This window comes from Oncorhynchus nerka, linkage group LG17 (genome assembly GCF_034236695.1).
Source record: "Oncorhynchus nerka isolate Pitt River linkage group LG17, Oner_Uvic_2.0, whole genome shotgun sequence".
NCBI classification, from domain to species: Eukaryota; Metazoa; Chordata; class Actinopteri; order Salmoniformes; family Salmonidae; genus Oncorhynchus; species Oncorhynchus nerka.
Window position 1 is genome coordinate 23,650,399 of NC_088412.1, and position 17,983 is coordinate 23,668,381.

Below are 17,983 nucleotides of genomic sequence, written 5' to 3' on the forward strand. Positions count from 1 at the left end.
AGTGGTCACCAACCTTTTCTAGGTCAAGATCACTTTCTGAGTCTAAATGCAAGTTGAGATTTAAATCATTTGCTTTCTATTTTACTGGGCTGATGTTGCATGCATCTGATGATCTGTCTCAGCAGAGGGAAAGAGCAGAAGATTGAGGGTTCGCCACTCAACAGCCCTCCGCTCTCCCTTTCCTCCACTGACACCGTCTTCAGCTGATGGCGAAACTCGAGTCACATCGCCTCATGCACAAATTCATATTGTTACTCCTATGAACAGAGAAAGTGAAATATTCCTTGGTATTAAAAAAGACCCAAGCCGCTAATAATAACAACGGAAGCCTACAGATCAACTTACCTACTCATTCATTACTGCTTTAGTGCTTGTTGTTGCGCTGAGTGGAAATAGGGAGAAAGTGCATTTTATGGCTAATAAAAGTGTTGAATACAGGGTGTTGACAGTGCTGAGTAAGAACTTAAACATGAACTCATAAAAACAGCAGCTCATAGCTGTATTCATCGACAGTCTCTCTGTGGTCATAGTTTGGAACATTTTGAAATATCAAATCAAATCAAATCAAATGTATTTATAGAGCCCTTTGTACATCAGCTGATATCTCAAAGTGCTGTACAGAAACCCAGCCTAAAACCCCAAACAGCAAACAATGTAGGTGTAAAAGCACGGTGGCTAGGAAAAACTCCCTAGAAAGGCCAAAACCTAGGAAGAAACCTAGAGAGGAACCAGGCTATGTGGGGTGGCCAGTCCTCTTCTGGCTGTGCCGGGTAGAGATTATAACAGAACATGACCAAGATGTTCAAATGTTCATAAATGACCAGCATGGTCGAATAATAGTAGGGCAGAACAGTTGAAACTGGAGCAGCAGCACAGTCAGGTGGACTGGGGACAGCAAGGAGTCATCATGTCAGGTAGTCCTGGGGCACGGTCCTAGGGCTCAGGTCCTCCGAGAGAGAGAAAGAAAGAGAGAATTAGAGAGAGCATATGTGGGGTGGCCAGTCCTCTTCTGGCTGTGCCGGGTGGAGATTATAACAGAACGTGGCCAAGATGTTCAAATGTTCATAAATGACCAGCATGGTTGAATAATAGTAGGGCAGAACAGTTGAAACTGGAGCAGCAGCATGGCCAGGTGGACTGGGGACAGCAAGGAGTCATCATGTCAGGTAGTCCTGGGACATGGTCCTAGGGCCCAGGCGAGTTGAAACTGGAGCAGCAGCATGGCCAGGTGGACTGGGGACAGCAAGGAGTCATCATGTCAGGTAGTCCTGGGGCATGGTCCTAGGGCTCAGGTCCTCCGAGAGAGAGAAAGAAAGAGAGAAGGAGAGAATTAGAGAACGCACACTTAGATTCACACAGGACACCGAATAGGACAGGAGAAGTACTCCAGATATAACAAACTGACCCTAGCCCCCCGACACATAAACTACTGCAGCATAAATACTGGAGGCTGAGACAGGAGGGGTCAGGATCACAGTATCGACTTTGCTGTAGATTTCTTATGCCTGCTACGTTACTGCAGACATTATAATCTGAGCCATCCGATTGGCCAGTGGTAAGCCCACTTGATTTGCTCTCTGGGCCCATGGGAAGGCAGAGTTTGTACCTTCAGACATGAAATGATTCACAATGGCAACAGTTTGCCTACTCGGCGCGGGGCAGCTGAATCGGGTGCGTCTACTGCCAACAAAAAAAGGAACACAAGGCTTTATCTTTGGGTTTTTTACAGAAATGTTTGGCAATTGACTAGGAATGCCTTGGTGACCATTGCTCTAGAAAGTTGAGTGAAGTTAAATCTCATCCTCTCTGTGGGCTGATATTTCTGCGTGTGGGGCCTGGTATAATGGTATGATAACAGGTGCCACTCTGGTTTCTACCAGAGGCGGTGCCTCCTCTTGACAACGCTTCGCTCCAACGCTTCACTTAATTTAGTTTTCAATTTGCATAAAGTAGAGCAGAGCTCAACTTTTTGTACTGCTCCTCTAGCAGGGTTCTCGCAGCTCATCTTCCCACAATCCCCCGCACATTTCTCTGTGTGCCTTAATTTGAAAATGAATGGGGGTGGAACTTCTGCTGAATTTGTTGTTTGACCTGAAAAGGGCCTCCGCTTGTCAACTCTTCGCTGCAAAAGACTGGCCGCTTCGAGGGCATAGGTGTGAATGTATTCTAGTAAGTATACATTTTGAAAATGAAAAAAAGAAACAATGTACCATATATTAGCTGCTAGCTAGCATAGGAAGGCCACTCTGTGAGGGTTAATGAGCTGCTAGCTAGCTAGCCAACTGTACATACTGTATTGCTAGCTAAGTGAAATATCATCAGCTAGCTAAATTCCTATTAGCTTGTTATCTTGATGTAGGCCTATTTATCACTGTAAATTAAAAACACATGCTCCAAATGCATTTGTAGATAACAACAGCAATGGAAGAGGGTGAAAGGATTTGCTGCTCCAGCTGTCAGAAAAAGGAAAAGACTACTAGTGCATTCTGAAAGTATTCAGACCCCTTTGTTTTTTCCACATTTTGTTACCTTACAGCCTTATTCTAAAATGGATTAAATAAATAGAAATCCTCATCAATCTACACACAATATCCTATAATGACAAAGTGAAAATATGTTTTTAGATTTCTTTTGCAAATTGCTTTAAAAAAAAAAGAAATACCTTATTTACATTAGTATTCAGACCCTTTGCTCTGAGACTCAAAAATTGAGCTCAGGTGCATCCTGTTTCCATTTAACATCCTTGAGATGTTTCTACAACTTGATTGGAGTCTACCTGTGGTAAATTCAATTGATTGGACATGATTTGGAAAGTCACACACCTGTCTATATAAGGTCCCACAGTTGACAGTGCATGTCAGAGCCAAAAACAAGCGGTGAGGTCAAAGGAACTGTCAGTTGAGCTCCGAGACAGGATTGTGTCGAGGCACAAATCTGGGGAAAGGTACCAAAACATTGAAGGTTCCCAAGAACACAGTGGCCTCCATCATTCTTAAATGGAAGAAGTTTGGAACCACCAAGACTCTTCCTAGAGCTGGCCGCCCAGCCAAACTGAACAATCGGGTTTGAAGGGCCTTGGTCAGGGAGGTGACAAAGAACCCGATGGTCACTCTGACAGAGCTCCAGAGTTCCTCTGTGGAGATGGGACACCCTTCCAGAAGGACAACCATCTCTGCTGCACTCCACCAATCAGGCTTTAATGGTGGTGTGGCCAGATGGAAGCCACTTTTTAGTAAAAGGCACATGACAGCCCACTTGGAGTTTGCCAAAAGGCACTTGAAGGACTCTCAGACCATGAGAAACAAGATTCTCTGGGTCTGATAAAACCAAGATTGAACTCTTTGGCCTGATGAAAACCTGCTTCAGAGGGCTCTGGACCTCAGACTGGGGCGAAGGTTCACCTTTTCAACAGGACAACTACCCTTAGCACACAGCCAAGACAACGCAGGAATGGCTTTGGGACAAGTCTCTGAATGTCCTTGAGTGGCCCAGCCAAAACCCAGACTTGAACCTGATCGAACATCTCTGCAGAGACCTGAAAATAGCTGTGCATTGAGGCTCCCCATCCAACCTGACAGAGTTTGAGAGGATCTGCAGAGAAGAATGGGAGAAACTCCCCAAATACAGGTGTGCCAAGCTTGTTACATCAGACCCAAGAAGACTCGAGGCTGTAATCGCTGCCAAAGGTGCTTCAACAAAGTAACGAGTAAAGGGTCTGAATACTAATGTAAATGTGATATTTCAGTTTTTTATTTTTATACATTTACAAACATTCTAAAAACCTGTTTTTTCTTTGTCATTATGGGGGTATTATGTGTAGATTGATGAGGAAAAAAACAATTTAATACATTTTTAAATAAGGCCGTAATGTAACAAAATGTGGAAAAAGTCAAGGGGTCTGAATACTTTCCGAATGCACTGTATATGGAAGGTAATTTTGAGGGGGGACATTATGAAAAGCTTCTCCAGTTCTAGTCCATAGAGAGGAAAAATATGAAGACAGTAAGATAATAGCAACATACTAGTCATGGTTGTCTTGCTAATTGTAATATAATGAATCCTGTTTCTTTTTTATGTTTTCTGTACTCAGATATGGCGAGCTTTGAAAGTCTGTCCTCAGATGAAGTGGTCCCAATGGATGTCCCAAGAGACTGCCGGCACATTCTTGTATGCCATGGGTTGTATGTGTACTTATGTTAGCAAAGGTTGTATACAACAATACAGTTAAAATTCACACACAATGTAGGCTTCAAACCTATTACAACTGGAGCAGACCAATCCTGCTCCTGGAGTTATGCTGGGTGTGCAGGCATCTGTTCAAGCCCAGTAGTAACACACCTGATACAACTTATCGAACCTAAAGAGTTGATAAAAATGTGTATTATTGCTGGGCTGGAATAGAAGTCTGCTCACCAGGTACATCAGGGTGTGGAGCAAGGTTGGCCACCTCTGGTATGGACTAGTCTTTGTTCAACTGAAAGTATGCTTTAGTAATAATAGCCTACTTACTAAGATGTCTAACATGTACGAACAAGTTAACATGTCATTTCAAAATGTACAAATAAACTGAGTTGATTCATTCATTCCGTTTTTAAACTTGTTTAAATTGTTAACTTAAAACTGTTATTCAAGATGAACTAGTGTCAATGTTGATTCATCACAGATCACAATCCTGCAACAAAAAAGGGTGTGTCTTAAATTTGTCTGTGTGTCTGTGTTGCTTTTTCAAATTAGCATGAGCTTTTTGTCCAGTTGTGAGCTTTCCAATCTGTTTTAATTGATTGTCACTCTGTCTCAGGATATCAGCCATGTGATTGCAGCTTATTATATTGGCATGCATCACCAATGCAGCCATAGGCCTGCAGTATATTAACATTAGTGGCCTTATGGGCATGTGCAATGCGCCCTTGTCATTGTACATCTGAAGCAGAGAATAGCTAAACTCACACATTGTTTTAGGTACTAGTCTGGGAAATATTGCATTGAGAGACTGTCCATAGATGCCACATATCAAGTTTCTTGCAAGTGTTTTTCACAAAATGCGGAAAGTCCATCATGCTGGACCTTATGGGTCCCTGAGGCAAATCTGTTCTTTGTAAGTAGAAGGACCTATGTACCCGAATTTCATGACTTTAGTTTAAACGTTACCTTTCAAATGTTGCATTTTCAATTACTTGTTATAGAGCCACCATCTAGCCAATCAATGTCATTTTGTAAATGCCAGATCTCTATGGCAAGACGGATCATTCACCCAAGTTTTGTCAAAATCGGGCCAGTGCTGTCTTGAGATATCACATGTGATGAAAGTACGAACATACTAGCGGACGGAGACAGATCCACAGTCCCTTCCCAATTTTTTCATGGGGGACAATGCTACCAATAGATAATATATATATATATATAACCATAAGCCATATTTCGTACATGATTCTTCTGACATATGAAATTGTTTAGTGCAAATCCAACCCTTGTATTCTAGGTACAGTACTGTACATGAAAAAAGGAGCTGACTGGGCTAATTCAAATGTCAAAAAGGAATATAATAGGGCGTGGGAAGCATTGTAATTCTACCGTGTTTATTTGCTGAGAATTATTATTGGATACAGTGACAAAATCAGAAGGTCAATGGGATGGAGGAGGATTGCAGAGGTTGTTGGTGTTGATGGTGGATGAAGAGAGATTTGCACAACAATGTTTGCAAATCAAAGCCACAATATCCTTTACCCAAAGTACACATTCAAATCAAATGTATTTATATAGCCCTTCGTACATCAGCTGATATCTCAAAGTGCTGTACAGAAACCCAGCCTAAAACCCCAAACAGCAAGCAATGCAGGTGTTGAAGCACGCTGGCTAGGAAAAACTCCCTAGAATGGCCAAAACCTAGGAAGAAACCTAGAGAGAAACCAGGCTATGAGGGGTGGCCAGTCCTCTTCTGGCTCTGCCGGGTGGAGATTATAACAGAACATGGCCAAGATGTTCAAATGTTCATAAATGACCAGCATGGTCAAATAATAATAATCACAGTAGTTGTCGAGGGTGCAGCAAGTCAGCACCTCAGGAGTAAATGTCAGTTAGCTTTTCATAGCTGATCATTGAACGTATCTCTACCACTCCTGCTGTCTCTAGAGAGTTGAAAACAGCAGGTCTGGGACAGGTAGCACGTCCGGTGAACAGGTCAGGATTCCATAGCCGCAGGCAGAACAGTTGAAACTGGAGCAGCAGCACGACCAGGTGGACTGGGGACAGCAAGGAGTCATCATGCCAGGTAATCCTGAGGCATGGTCCTAGGGCTCAGCTCCTCCGAGAGAGAGAAAGAAAGAGAGAATTAGAGAGAGCGTACTTAAATTCACACAGGACAATGGATAAGACAGGAGAAATACTCCAGATATAACAGACTGACCCTGACCCTAACTACTGCAGCATAAATACTGGAGGCTGAGACAGGAGGGGTCAGGAGACACTGTGGCCCCATCGATGATACCCCCGGACAGGGCCAAACAGGAAGGATATAACCCCACCCACTTTGCCAAAGCACAGCCCCCACACCACTAGAGGGATATCTTCAACCACCAACTTACCATCCTGAGACAAGGCCGAGTATAGCCCACAAAGATCTCCGCCACGGCACAACCCAAGGGGGGGCGCCAACCCAGACAGGAAGATCACATCAGTGACTCAACCCACTCAAGTGACGCACCCCTCCTAGGGACGGCATGAAAGAGCACCAGTAAGCCAGTGACTCAGCCCCTGTAATAGGGTTAGAGGCAGAGAATCTCAGTGGAAAGAGGGGAACCGGCCAGGCAGAGACAGCAAGGGCGGTTTGTTGCTCCAGGGCCTTTCCGTTCACCTTCACACTCCTGGGCCAGACTACAATCAATCATATGACCCACTGAAGAGATAAGTCTTCAGTAAAGACTTAAAGGTTGAGACCGAGTTTGCGTCTCTCACATGGGTAGGCAGACCATCCCATAAAAATGGAGCTCTATGGGAGAAAGCCCTGCCTCCAGCTGTTTGCTTTGTCTAGGGATAATTAGGAGGCCTGCGTCTTGTGACCGTAGCGTACGTGTAGGTATGTACGGCAGGACCAAATCAGAGAGATAGGTAGGAGCAAGCCCATGTAATGCTTTGTAGGTTAGCACTTTGTAGGCTAACACTGGAGTAATATATTCATATTTTTGGTTCTAGTCAGGATTTTAGCAGCCGTATTTAGCACTAACTGAGGTTTATTTAGTTTCTCATTTTTGCAATGTTACGTAGATGGAAAAAAGCTGTCCTTGAAACAGTCTTGATATGTTAATCAAAAGAGAGATCAGGGTCCAGAGTAACACCGAGGTCCTTCACAGTTTTATTTGAGACGACTGTACAACTATTAAGATTAATTGTCAGATTCAACAGAAGATCTCTTTGTTTCTTGGGACCTAGAACAAGCATCTCTGTTTTGTCCGAGTTTAAAAGTAGAAAGTTTGCAGCCATCCGCTTCCGTCTGAAACACAGGCTTCTAGCGAGGGCAATTTTGGGGCTTCACCATGTTTCATTGAAATGTACAGCTGTGTGTCATCTGCATAGCAGTGAAAGTTAACATTATGTTTTCGAATGACATCCCCAATAGGTAAAATATATAGTGAAAACAATAGTGGTCCTAAAACGGAACCTTGAGGAACACCGAAATTTACAGTTGATTTGTAAGAGGACAAACCATTCACAGAGACAAACTGTGAATGGTTTCCGACAGATAAGATCTAAACCAGGCCAGAACTTGTCCGTGTAGACCAATTTGGTTTTCCAGTCTCTCCAAAAGAATGTTGTGATCGATGGTATCAAAAGCAGCACTAAGGTCTAGGAGCACGAGGACAGATGCAGAGCCTCGGTCTGATGCCATTAAAAGGTAATTTACCACCTTCACATGTGCAGTATCAGTGCTATGATGGGGTCTAAAACCAGACTGAAGCATTATAATGCATTCATGTGCATTATACATGTAGGCCTATGTATTTTATAGGAAGTGAGCTATAATAATCAACGTCATGACACAGGTATAATGAAAGAGCCATAACTAAGCTAAAATATGAGGATCATAATGTTAAAATACCATAATCCAATTGGTAACATATTACATGGGAAATTAAAGTGTTTAATTTACAATGTTATAATGTGTGTTACTGGTGAATTCTACACTTTGGTGGGCAAATTTCACAATTTAATTTAATCAACACATTTACAAATGGTGGCTTTGATCACAGTTTTGAAGTTTAGGTTTAGTTCATAGCTAGCTAGCAGCACAAGCAAACGTTGTGCAAATCTCTCTTCGCCCACCATCAACACCAACAATCTCTGCAATCCTCCATGCCGTTGACCTTCTGATTTTGTCTCTGTATTCTAACAAATTTACATCATATAGAATTGGAAAACCAGACACAAAGATAATTGGCTTTCCTCAATATATTTTTTTGGTTTTGCTTGTGGGCAAAACAAATGACAAGTTAAACTACAGTATGTTTCATGAACGGAAGATTTTAAAGCAAACATCTGCTTCTCACTTGATTAGTTAACGGCAGTGGTGGCCGCAAACATTTGCATAAGTTGAGCAGAGCTTAACCTTTTCAACTGATCCAGTAGCAGCATTCTCACACCTTCCTGTAACGCTCGTCGTTGGAATGAGGTGAGGACCAAAGCGCAGCGTGGTGAGTGTTCATCATATATTTATTAAACAGAGAACACTAAACAAAATAACAAAGGAGAACGAAACGAAACAGTTCTGTAAGGTGACATACACATAACAGAAAACAATCACTCACACCACACAGGTTGGAAAAGGCTACCTAAGTATGATTCTCAATCAGAGACAACGAACGACACCTGCCTCTGATTGAGAACCATAGCAGGCCAAACACAAAACCACAACATAGAAAAAAGAACATAGACTACCCACCCAACTCACGCCCTGACCATACTAAAACAAAGAGATAACAAAAGAACCAAGGTCAGAACGTGACACTTCCCCGCACCTTTCTCTGTGTGCACTTGTTGAACATGAATGATGCCACATCTGGTGAACTTCCTGTGTAACGGTGTGCTTTAGGAACCATTCAGACGTCTCCGAGCACCAAAAAATGATGTCCCCCCCACTTCTAAAACCTAAGTTGCATCCCTGGAGTTCTATACACATACTACTCTGTCAAATAAAAACTCAACCATTTGAAGAAAGGGGAATAAAAGGTGAAGAACTAGAGAGATTATTAAATGTTATTACATTTATTTATTAGCCTGCACATAAACCCAGCATTTTGACCTGAAGCCTTTGCAAAGGACGCTTTGGACAGGATTTATTTATTCGAACCTTAGTAGCCTGCACATAAACCCAACATTTGACCTGAATCCTTTGCAAAGGGTACTTTGGACAGGACAAGCCAGATGTGGAATATGTTCTCAAGTGTAATAACTGTATCATAACCAATTAATTAGGCTACAATAAACTACCATCCTGACTTGACGGTGGCCTACAGCTGTAAAATCTGTCAACTTCACGAAAGCTTTAGTTTATGGTTAACTATGCATTCCTCTTAGGCGTTTACCTGAGGGCTGTTTCCTCTCATAGCAGGTTTGTCACTCAGCCTGGTCTCATAGACTAGACGTAACATAGTAAATGTAAATGTTATGTCTACCCGTGAGTCCAGGTTATATCACTAGGCAGATGGCTGGTATCGCTTGAAAGCATGTGTGAGGTTTTGAATGTTTCCAAATGCAAATTTGAATGGTGTAATGATGGCTCTGACTCTCTTCAGTGTATCAACAACTTATTGTAACATTGCATTGTTTAATCATCTTCTGAGAAGTGGACATATTCTTCTCCTCTCTGACTGTCCACTGGGCTATGTATCCTCAGGCACGGGGGAGAGTGGGAAAACCACCTTCATCAGACAGATGAGGATCATCCATGGAAGAGGCTTCTCTGAGGAGGAAAGACGGGACTTCACCAAGCTCATCTACCAGAACATCTTCACAGCTGTGAAGGCTATGACCCGGGCCATGATCACCCTCAGACTGCCCTATGCCTACCCAGAGAATGAGGTCAGGGTCTGGTTACATACTGTTCAATCAAACTGACCTAACCATGAGTGAAAGGCACCCTCTCTAGCATCTATCTATCTGCCCTCAGATGTATGACAGGTGGGTGCAGGATGTGGATGTCTCTGTCACCCAGCTGGACAGAGGCAATGTGGATGCCATCCGCCGTCTCTGGGCCGACCCAGGCCTCCGGGTCTGCTACAGCCGCCGCAGCGAGTACCAGCTGTTGGACTCCACAGAGTAGTGAGTACCACCAGTATCTCTTGGTCTCGCTCTCTGTCTTTTTCTCTCTCTCTGTCTCTCTCGCCGTGGGAGACATTTACTAAGCGTTTGCCCCAGGTGCAATATTTGCTAAGTTTGCACCTGCTTTTTTCAGTAGACGCTGAAAAAATATGAAGTAGATGGTTTTTGCTTCCTTGGTAAGATACCTATGTCAATACAAAATGTTATACCTTAATAATCACAATGAATGAAAAAAAATGATTGTTTCATTCACAGAACTGTGTCCCCATTGTACAGCACTGTGAGTTGTACACTGTCCTTATCAACTGCAAAGTACATGATGTCCATTGGAGGGGGCTAATTCTCCACAAATAAATGCACAACCAGATCTCAGCCATGTTAAAAACACATATTCACAAACAGCCATCTTGTCCGGCACCATTTGATTTAATTTTATAAATCAAATCAAATAGCAGAGAGAACAGTCTATGACTTGGGTGGCTGGAGTCTTTGACAATTTTTGTGGCCTTTCTCTGACACCGACTGGTATAGAGGTCCTGGATGGCAGAGAGCTCGGCCCCAGTGATGTACTGAGCCATACTCACCAGCCTCTGTAGCGCCTTTTGGTCTGGTGCCTTGCAGTCCGTTCCAAGCGGTGATGCAGCCAGTCAAGAATGGCCCATGCCAAATCTTTTCAGCCTTCTGAGGGAGAAGAGACTTTGTTGTGCCTTCTTCATAACTGTGTGGTTGTGTGTGGACCATGTTAATTCCTTAGTGATGTGGACACTGAGGAACTTGAATCTCTCGACCCACTCCACTACAGCCCGATCGATGCCGATGTGGGCTTGCTCGTCCCTCCTGTTCCTGTAGTCCATGATCAGCTCCATTGTCTTGCTGACATTGAGGGAGAGGTTGTTGTCCTGGCACTATACAGCCATGTCTCTGACCTCCTCCCTATATGCTGCCTCATCACCATCAGTGATCAGTTCTACCACGTCGTGTCGTCAGCAAACTTGAAGATGGTGTTGGAGTCATACGCAGCTACACAGTTGTGGGTGAACGGGGAGTACAGGAGGGGACTAAGCACAAACCCATGAGGGGCCCCCGTGTTGATGGTCAGAGTGGCGGATGTGTTGTTGCCTACCCTCAGGAAGTTCAGGATCCAGTTGCAGAGGGAGGTGTTCAGTGTTCAGTCACTGGGTCCTGAGCTTGGTGATGAGCTTGGAGGGAACTATGGAGTTGAATGCTGAGCTGTAGTCAACGAACAGCATTCTTACATAGGTATTGCTTTTGTCCCGGTGAGTGAGGGCAGTGAGGAGTGTAATACGGACTGCGTCATCTGTGGACACAGTCACAATACAGATCATTTCTCAAAAGTATACTTTTTAACTTTCCACCCATTCTTGAAAGCTACCCGATAGTAAAGTTATTTTCCTTTTAGAATTAATTTACTAACTAAGTTGAAATTGAATAGATTGATACAGACAAAGTCAACAAGTTGATGTCAGAGTAAATGATGCATCACATTACGAGAAAATGAAATGTTGGACTGCTATCTGTCCCTACCCGTCACCCTCCTGTCCTCTCTCTCCTTCTCCCTGCTCTCTCAGTATTTACTCAGCTAGCTCTGAGTCATTATAGCAGCATGATAAGAAACATGCACACAGTCAGTCAACATCCAATTAATGACAGGTTGTGTCAACATAAACCATTGAAACAATCATCCCAACACAGTGGTAAGGACTCCATGTGCCTTTTTCTCATTTCCCATCTCAATTCCTTCTGCACGACTCAATTTGTGTTGATTGTTGTTGTATGTAATATACAGTTGATATTACATGTCTCATGTACAGAATGAACTTGCTACTACCATTGTCATTACCATGGGAAAGATAATTGTATCACATTTTTTGTGTTCTCGGTCTTTCTTTGTCTGTTTCTCTCTCTTTTTTGCCCTCTCCCTCTTTCTCGGCTCCTGTCCATTTCAGCTACATGACAAATCTGGACCGCATATCAGCCCCAGACTACATCCCCACTGCTCAGGACGTACTGCGAGTTCGATTCCCCACCACTGGCATCCATGACTACTCCTTCACTGTGGAGAAAATCACACTCAGGTGGCCGCACCCTCACTCATATCACTCAGATTGCTCACCCTGGACTCACCCAGACTTCAAGGGAACTAATAGAACACCAGAGCTGCTGATGAGATTGTGGACTAAGCTATAGGCTATCTTTGATATTGTCTGACTCTACCCTTGGCTGTTTTAGACACAGTGGAATTACAAGCACATACAATCACATTACCCAGAAAACTTGCTGAAAACATACACATTTATTTTTGTGCTTTTGAACATGGCGATGTCATTGTTTTTTACGAAACCTTTGTGTTATTAATATGAAAGGTCCAGCTGTGTTCAGGTGTGGTGTTTTTCACCACCCCTGTTGTGAAAGGTTGGACTGTAATTTGTCTCTGTAATCAGGCAGGCAGGATACAGGGATAGAAATGGTGAGGTATCAATTATGTCCTTTTTTAGAGCCAAATGCTCTATGAGGCTCATTTGCATGGGGACTTGAAAACTGTGAAAAACACGTTTGATTTGTGACAGAAAGAGAGAGAAGAAATACATCTCGGCATACACAGGAGGATATGCCTCTCAGCCTTTCTCACAGTGTTAGCTACACCTCAGACACTTCTAGCTCATTAACAACTCTGACCAGCTGCCTCATTGAGACAAGGCCCCTGCCTTGCGTGGCATCACAAACACCTTATTGATAAAGGTCACAATGGTGTGTGTGTGTGTGTGTGTGTGTGTGTGTGTGTGTGTGTGTGTGTGTGTGTGTGTGTGTGTGTGTGTGTGTGTGTGTGTGTGTGTGTGTGTGTGTGTGTGTGTGTAAAAACTTCAAGATCAGATTAAAACCTCTTCCATTTAATTGAATACAGTAATGACAAATTGACATAGATCATGTAGTGTAGTATGCATCTATTTGATCAATATTTCAGAATATTGCTTTGGGACAGTGTGAATAATGTATACAGTATAAGGATTTGACCTGTGTTTTCTAACTTTTGACCAAATAGTTTTTTTGTAAAGGATTTGAGTCTGAATGTGCAACTGTTGTATAGCTATATACTGTATGTGTGTGTGTGTGTGTGTGTGTGTGTGTGTGTGTGTGTGTGTGTGTGTGTGTGTGTGTGTGTGTGTGTGTGTGTGTGTGTGTGTGTGTGTGTGTGTGTGTGTGTTGAAAGATGCTCTAATAGGTGTTTCCAACTTTCTCCCTCTCTCACTGGGTAGGATTGTGGATGTGGGTGGACAGAAGTCAGAGAGGCGGAAGTGGATCCATTGTTTTCAGGACGTCACATCCCTCATTTTCCTGGCTTCCCTCAGTGAGTACGACCAGGTCCTGGAGGAGAGAGAGACCGATGTGAGTACCTGTCTGTCTTTCTGTCTCTCTGCCTGTCTGATTGTCTCGGCCTGCTTGTCTGTCTTACACACTGGCTGACTGCCTGCCTCTGTCTGTCTGTCTGACTGGCAGACTGCCTGTCTGTCTCTACCTGTCTGCCTATCTGTCTGACTGCCTGCCTGCCTGCCTGTCTATCTGTCTGTCTATCTGTTTATCCTCTGTGTTGTCCTTGACCTTCATTTCATAGCATCGTTTGTATTTTGGTCTCAACCAAGTAAACATTGAAACCTCCGTTTTCTATCCAGAGGTTTTTCTGGCCATGGCCAACAGGTTTCAGTGTTGCGTATCAAAACCTTCTGCCATACCACTATCTCTCCAACCCTCCCTCCCTCCTGACCAAGGCTCACTAAGCCGCTTATCTTTCCTGGACACTTTTGAGACTCTCTCTACATTCATTAACCTCCACTGTGCTCCTGCCCCCATATTCTCTCCTCTCCCCCTCTCCCACCTCTCCCTTCCCTCTCCCCCTCCGCCCCCCCATTCCCTCCTCTCCCCCATTAGAACCGTATGGAGGAGAGCTTGGCTCTGTTCTACACCACCATCCACTCCCCCTGGTTCCTCAACACCTCCATCATCCTCTTCCTCAACAAGACAGACATCCTCGCTGATAAGATCCAGGCGTCCGACCTGCAGAAGTACTTCCCAGGGTTCACAGGTAGGTCTACACACACACACACACACACACATCCCCTCCATCGAGGTAAATAGCGATGTGATGATGGATGTAAACTCATTGAGTTACATCCCTTGGTGTTAGTTTTTCTTTCTCAGAGCGATGGAGTTGTAGCTAACTGCTGCTTCTGGCTGGAATAACAGAGACCTTATGACCCCAACTGGTGGGTTTTTGCATTATAGTTGGACATGTAAAAAAGACTGTAAAACCACCAGCAAATTAGCTCCAAGTGATTTTAGTTTTGTAAATCTGTTCCAAAGTATTCCCATGCGTAATAGAGAGATACTGTATATGTGATTGTGTACATAAGTAAGCAAGGTTTGAAATGATTGTTTTTTTCAAATATTATATCTGTTTGGGCTTTTTGCGGCTTTTTTTGTAATTATGTTCCAGCCCCTTGACCATCCACTCAAGAATCTAGTTGATGCCCTGCCTTATGATATTCAAAAAAGTCATTTAGAAAGTCATTTCAAACCTCTTTTGAAAGGGGTTTCATAGGGTGAGTTCTCACATGAATACATAACCATGCTGGCTATAGCAAAACCAGTAAACATAATGTTCTTTAAGTACCAAATCATTGTTTCTTAATGCAGGGATTATTGTTTCAGCAAGGGTTGAATGTGTGATTGATTTCATGTGTATGGTGTGGGTACATAGTTTACTAACGATGTGCCTCCACTGATGTGGAAGGAAGGTTGCCGAGCCTCTCTAGAGCTTCCCCACCACACTTCCACTCCCCCGGCATGTTGCCCATGGCAACTATAAATACCCTGCACTTTGCATCGTCAAGCCATCCCTCCAGGGGGTTTGGGGAGACTTTACTCCTTCCTCCATAAACTCTGAATTGAAGTTTTGTTTATTATCACATACACCGGATAGTTCCAGTGAAATGTGTTGTTTTACAGGGTCAGCCATAGTAGTACGGCCCCCTGGAGCAAATGAGGTGCCATCAACAGATTTTTCACCTTGTCGGCTTGGGTATTCGAAACCAGTGACCTTTTGGTTATTGGTCCAACACTCTAACCGCTAGGCTACCTGACGCCCTGAGGTTAGGTTCATCCATATTGGCCGTTTGATGTAAAGTTGCTATTTCAACTTTTTGCGCTATAGCGTTGCGATGGTAACATTATGCGATGGTTGCCTTAGAACATATTTAATGATTTTTGTACTTCTGTACAATCTTGGGATTTTATCCTTTGCTTTTCATCTTTGTTTCTATTGGCCTCCAATTTCTCTCTCCCATTTACCCACACCCCCTGACCTCTTTTCTTCTCTCCCCTCTCTTTCTCACCTCCCTCTCCATCTCTATCCTGCCCCTGTCCTCCCCCTCACCCCACACCTGAAGGAAAGCGACGTGACGCTCAGGATGCTATGAAGTATATACAGAAGATGTATAAGCAGCAGACTCGCAGCCGGGACAAGGAGAAGAGCAAGACGCTGTACCCCCACTTCACCTGCGCCACCGACACCAACAACATCTGCAATGTATTCAATGCCGTCAAGGACACGGTGCTCCTCAAGGCCCTCAGGGACTATGGGGTGATCTGATGGACCTGGGGGCCCTCCTGCCTGGGGAGCAACACTCAACCAACACTCAGGGCTGAAGAGACTCTCCCCCAATCCATTCCTCGCTCACTTTTCTCCTCTCTCCATCTCAGCGCTGGGGATGGGGATGCTTTCTGGCTAGGATCTAGGATCTGATCATAGTTATTTCCCCCTCTGGTTGTTATTGTATAATGTTGTTTGTAAGGGCTTGGAGATGCAGTGCCCTACCAGTGCTTGAAACTGGACTTGAGATGTCATGAAGTGCTGTGCCTCCATTATGTTAGTGATGACTTTAGCAGGTGGAGAGGAGAACTCTATAGCCCATATGCATCACCAACACCCCCATGTTGATAGAAAATGCCTCTGCTCTAGAGATCACTACAGAAGCTTCCACTCTATCTGTGTGTTGAATGAACGCTACTGTACACGTGTTGCAGCCATTACATAACACAACACACCATTTACACTAATACGTTTACACTTGTGAGAAGGTGCCACCAAATAAGGCTGGTGTAACATTTTGTATTTGGTTAGTCTTTTCATTTGTTTTATTGATTGATAGCTGTATTCCAGGTGTGAGGTGTGGTGAAGGCGGGAAATGTGAGAGTCGATGGGTTCCCCTGACACAGTATGTTATGCAATGCAATGCTGTACTACACTGTTAGGATTCTTGATTTGGTTCATTGTGGATGTTCTTGTCTCTTCCCATAATGTGCTTGCTTTTCGACCAATCACTAACTGCTATACATTGAGTTCATATGGGAACAACAATACCAGTGAATCAATACATTTCCCAACAAATCAGAGTCCTTAAAGGGATAATTCAATGTGTCATTTTGTCATTTGGGTGGTTTCCTTACCCTGTAGCATTCTATGTACAAGGTATGACAGTAATCCATGCTTTGGTTTAGTTTCCCTGGCACTGTTTCCAAATGCAAATGTTTACCATTTGTGGCACAAATCCCATTCAAGTCATGGGACCGATTATTAGCAATTTTTGGGCATCATGTTCAAATCATCTATAAGTTACTTTGGTGAGCTTCACGATACTTTAGGATCATTTGGACATAAATGATCAAATTGGTCCCATGACAGATTTGTGCTACAAATGTTGGCATTTGGAAAACGTGCAAGAGAAACTAAACCAAAGAATGGATTGCTGTCATACTGTATCTTGTACACAGACTGCTTACAGGGTAAGGGAACTAATGTGTCATTGTGTAATTTGGGTGAAATATCCCTTTAAGAGCAGGAGCCAAGTACAGGGTTAATACTAGCTGGCAGGCATGCTGTGTTAATGCTATTAGGTGGTTGAGGGAGGCCAGTAGAAATGAAAGCCTGGTATCCTGAGCGGTTCAAGTCTTGCTACTGTCTGATACCTCCAAAAATCAACATAAAAAGAGCAGAGTGTAGTTGTGATGTGAATGGTGATAGGCTACAGCCCACGGTAGCGGTGGAGTTTCCTGATCATCTCTTCGGGCTGTGCTGGGGAGTGTCATCAAAGGTTACACAGCAAAACAAGGATTTAATCATTGTATTTATTATTAACATCTCTTTATTTATCGTTGGCTAGTTCTTTTACTCTGGTCCCGATATCAAAAATTATGTTCAGTCGATATTTAGCTCAGTAGGCTTTGGCTGTGCTCAAATTGTTACTAGGTCGGTAGGATTTTATATTGGATTTTATATTGGTGCAATTGAAGCAATATTGTCTCTATACATATGAGTGTAATATCCATCTCAATATGAGTGAGTGGAGCAAGGTGGAGTCTGTCTGATAATACTGGTATTAATATTCTAACCTGTGTGTGTGTGTGTGTGTGTGTGTGTGTGTGTGTGTGTGTGTGTGTGTGTGTGTGTGTGTGTGTGTGTGTGTGTGTGTGTGTGTGTGTGTGTGTGTGTGTGTGTGTGTGTGTGTGTGTGTGTGTGTGTGTGTGTGTGTGTGTAAAAACTTCAAGATCAGATTAAAACCTCTTCCATTTAATTGAATACAGTAATGACAAATTGACA

At 43.4% G+C, this 17,983-nt stretch overlaps 1 protein-coding gene across 3 annotated transcripts in view; it reads left to right on the forward strand.

Moving 5' to 3' along the window:
• The window catches only part of LOC115144917 (guanine nucleotide-binding protein subunit alpha-11-like), a 33,401-nt gene extending 16,273 nt beyond the window's left edge, over positions 1–17,128 (forward strand). For all 3 annotated transcript variants that reach the window (XM_029686061.2, XM_065003072.1, XM_029686060.2), the window contains 6 exons: positions 9,887–10,071; positions 10,160–10,311; positions 12,279–12,407; positions 13,587–13,716; positions 14,257–14,410; positions 15,774–17,128. In XM_029686061.2, coding sequence (XP_029541921.1) covers positions 9,887–10,071; positions 10,160–10,311; positions 12,279–12,407; positions 13,587–13,716; positions 14,257–14,410; positions 15,774–15,976 — 953 coding nt within the window. In that variant the 3' untranslated portion in view covers positions 15,977–17,128. The remainder of the gene's footprint in view (positions 1–9,886; positions 10,072–10,159; positions 10,312–12,278; positions 12,408–13,586; positions 13,717–14,256; positions 14,411–15,773) is intronic.
• The last annotated feature ends 855 nt before the right edge of the window (positions 17,129–17,983 follow it).